This window comes from Salvelinus sp. IW2-2015, linkage group LG2 (genome assembly GCF_002910315.2).
Source record: "Salvelinus sp. IW2-2015 linkage group LG2, ASM291031v2, whole genome shotgun sequence".
In the NCBI taxonomy this organism is placed as follows: domain Eukaryota; kingdom Metazoa; phylum Chordata; class Actinopteri; order Salmoniformes; family Salmonidae; genus Salvelinus; species Salvelinus sp. IW2-2015.
The window spans coordinates 31,074,693-31,078,514 of record NC_036839.1 but is presented as its reverse complement, the minus strand read 5'-3'; the positions used below and the strand labels follow the sequence as shown (position 1 = coordinate 31,078,514).

General features: G+C 49.5%; 1 protein-coding gene across 1 annotated transcript; it reads right to left on the bottom strand.

The window, feature by feature from the left end:
- Nucleotides 1–2,685: 2,685 nt before the first annotated feature.
- On the bottom strand, nt 2,686–3,822 carry LOC139028553 (uncharacterized). The gene is made up of 2 exons (XM_070446308.1): nt 3,818–3,822; nt 2,686–3,610 (listed from the first exon to the last, which is right to left on the bottom strand). The coding sequence occupies exons 1-2, from the start codon at nt 3,820–3,822 to the stop codon at nt 2,686–2,688; spliced, it is 930 nt and encodes a 309-aa protein (XP_070302409.1).

Genomic DNA, 3,822 nt, shown 5'->3' with positions numbered 1-3,822 from the left:
CTGTACACACCCACAGGAATTTAGGGAAGGAATCTGGGAAGGAATCCAATTTTGTGATTAAGGAAGAGCCAATTCACTCTCTCACCCAGTTGCTTATTACTAGTACTGGTAACAGGGGGGCGAGGGGAGAGCGAAGGGAAGGAGCAGAGAGCGAGAGCAGAGAGAGAGCAGAGAGCGAAGAGGCAGAGTGAGAGCAGAGAGAGAGCAGAGTGAGAGCAGAGTGAGAGCAGAGTGAGAGCAGAGAGAGAGCAGTGAGAGTGCAGAGAGAGCAGAGAGAGCAGAGAGGAGCAGAGAGCGGAGAGCGAGCAGAGTGAGAGCGGCGAGAGAGCGGCGAGAGAGCAGAGCGAGCAGAGAGCGAGCAGGAGCGAGCGGAGAGCGCGAGGAGGGGCGCGGGCCGAGAGAAGGGCGCGGGCCGAGAGCAGGGGGCGCGGGCCGAGAGCGGAGAGCGAGAGAGAGAGAGGCGCGAGCGGAGAGCAAGAGAGGGAGAGCAAAGAGGGGAGAGCAAAGAGAGAAGATCGAGAGAGGGCGTGAGAGAAAGATCGAAGAGGGGCGTGAGAGAAAGATCGAAGAGGGGCGTGAGAGGAAGCAATCGAAGAGGGGCGTGAGAGAAGATCGAAGAGGGGCGTGAGAGAAGATCGAAGAGGGGCGTGAGAGAAGATCGAAGAGGGGCGTAGAAGAAGATCGAAGAGGGGCGTGAGAGAAGATCGAAGAGGGGCGTGAGAGAAGATCGAAGAGGGGCGTGAGAGAAGATCGAAGAGGGGCGTGAGAGTGAGAGCGCGAAGAGTGGAGCGAGAGCAGCGGAGAGCGAGACACAGCGGAGAGGGCATGAAAGAGAGAGAAAGAGAGATGGCAAAAGGTAGAGAGTGTGTGTGTGTGTATTTATGTCTACCAAATCAAACGAGAGCTGCCTTTCCACAATTTCTCCAAATATAAACATGCAGATGTTAATCGTCGGCCTATCGGAGCTTTCACAGCAGCCTGTTAGATAAGCTATATAACAGAACACCAGCTGTATGTCAGATACACAAATATATACTCACTCTACAGACACGACCACAGAGTTAAGATCCATGACCATCTGCCTAGCCAGGAGGTCGTATGGTCCCATTCCTGCACACAGAGAGGAGAGCAGAGAGCCATCAGAGACTAGGTAATCTAATATCATATTATATCATCAACAGCTGCAACGTTCTCAATAGTATGATGAGCATCTCATTCTCAATACTCTTGTAGTCCTGGAAAGTAACACACACACACACACCAGGCACAACATGACACGTGTGAAATGATAGCCTTTGGTTACCAGGGGGTTACCAGGGTCTCTGTGCTGAACAGCTTAAACAGAGCTGATGTTCCTCAGGAGACGTGGAGGGTGAACAGAGTGTAAATTAATTCTATAGTAAACTGTAGAATACTATACTACACACTAGAGGTTGACTGGCCGATTAATTAGGGACGATTTCAAGTTCTCATAACAAATCGGTAATCMGCATTTTTGGACGCCGATTACATTGCATTCCATGAGTAGACTGCTTGGCAGGCTGACCACCTGTTACGCGAGTGCAGCAAGAAGCCAAGGTAAGGAGCTAGATTGCATTAAACTTATCTTATAAAAGAAAATCAATCTTKACATAATCACTAGTTAACTACACACGGTTGATGATATTACTAGTTTAACTAGCTTGTCCTGCGTRGCATATAATCAATGCGGTGCCTGTTAATTTATCATTGATAAATAAAGTGGTGATCCTAACTGACCTAAAACAGGGCATTTTTACTAGGATTAAATGTCAGGGATTGTGAAAAACTTAGTTTAAATGTATTTGGCTAAGGTGTATGTAAACTTCCGACTTCAACTGTATATGAAATACAAATGGTATAGAGAGAAATAGTCCTATAATAACTACAACCTAAAACTTCTTACCTGGGAATATTGAAGACTCATGTTAAAAGGAACCACCAGCTTTCATATGTTCTCATGTTCTGAGCAAGGAACTTAAACGTTAGCTTTCTTACATGGCACATATTGCACTTTTACTTTCTTCTCCAACACTTTGTTTTTGCATTATTTAAACCAAATTTAATATGTTTCATTATTTATTCGAGACTAAATAGATTACTTATGTATTACATTAAGTTAAAATAAGTGTTCATTGTTCATTCAGTATTGTTGTAATTGTCATTATTACAAATATATAAAAAATATATATATTAATTCAGCTGATTAATCGGTATCGGCTGTTTTTGGTCCTCCAATAATCGGAATCGGCGTTGAAAAATTATAAATCGGTCGACCTCTACTACACAGTTGTACACTACACACTGTTGTATCGCTCAATCATGTCTAAATCAAATCAAGTTTATTTTATATAGCCCTTCGTACATCAGCTAATATCTCGAAGTGCTGTACAGAAACCCAGCCTAAAACCCCAAACAGCAAGCATTGCAGGTGTAGAAGCACGGGGGCTAGGAAAAACTCCCTAGAAAGCCCAAAACCTAGGAAGAAACCTAGAGAGGAACCAGGCTATGAGGGGTGGCCAGTCCTCTTCTGGCTGTGCCGGGTGGAGATTATAACAGAACATGGCCTCCCTCTGGTGGACGCTGGGGCCTCTACTGTAGATTCCCTCTGGTGGACAGCTGGGGCCTCTACTGTAGATTCCCTCTGGTGGACAGCTGGGGCCTTTCCTACTGTAGATTCCCTCTGGTGGGGACAGCTGGGGCCTCATGGTGGACAGCTGGGGCCTCTGGTGGACAGCTGGGGCCTCTGGTGGACAGCTGGGGCCTCTGGTGGACAGCTGGGGCCTCTGGTGGACAGCTGGGGCTCTGGTGACTGGCCTTGGTAGACAGCTGGGGCCTCTGGTGGACAGCTGGGGCCTCTGCTGTAGATTCTCTCTGGTGGACAGCTGGGGCCTCTGCTGTAGATGCTCTCTGGTGGACAGCTGGAGCCCTACTGTAGATTCTCTCTGGTGGACAGCTGGAGCCTCTCTGTAGATTCCCTCTGGTGGACAGCTGGGGCCTCTGGTGGACAGCTGGGGCCTCTGGACGGGGGCCTCTGGTGGACAGCTGGGGCCTCTTGGTGGACAGCTGGGGCCTTGGTGGGACACTGGGGCCTTTGGTGGACAGCTGGGCTTGGGTGGACAGCTGGGCCTCTGTGGACAGCTGGGGCCTCTGTGGACACTGGGGCCTCTGGTGGACAGCTGGGGCCTCTGGTAGACAGCTGGGGCCTCTGCTGTAGATCCCTCTGGTGACAGCTGGGGCCTCTGGTGGACAGCTGGGGGCCTCTGCTGTAGATATCTCTTCTGGTGGACAGCTGGGGCCTCTGCTGTAGATTCTCTCTGGTGGACAGCTGGAGCCTCTACTGTAGATTCTCTCTGGTGGACAGCTGGAGCCTCTACTGTAGATCTTCTCTGGTGGACAGCTGGGGCCTCTACTGTAGATTCTCTCTGGTGAGACAGCTGAGCCCTCGACTGTAGATCCCCTCTGGTGGACAGCTGGGGCCTCTGCTGTAGATTCTCTCTGGTGGACAGCTGGGGCCTCTACTGTAGATTTCTCTGGTGGACAGCTGGGGCCTCGACTGTAGATCCCCTCTGGTGGACAGCTGAGCCCTCGACTGTAGATCCCCTCTGAAGCTCAGATGCCAGGAGGAAGCCCTTTACTCCCCTGCTTGTTCCTCTCTTGTTGATTGCAGTTAATGAACATCTGATTCCCTCAGATTGTATTTATATTTATCCATATCTCTTTCTTTTATCCATATTTCTCTCTTCTTCCTTCTCTTCCTCACCCTCTTTCTCTCTCCCCCTGTTTTGTCCTCCCTCACAACAT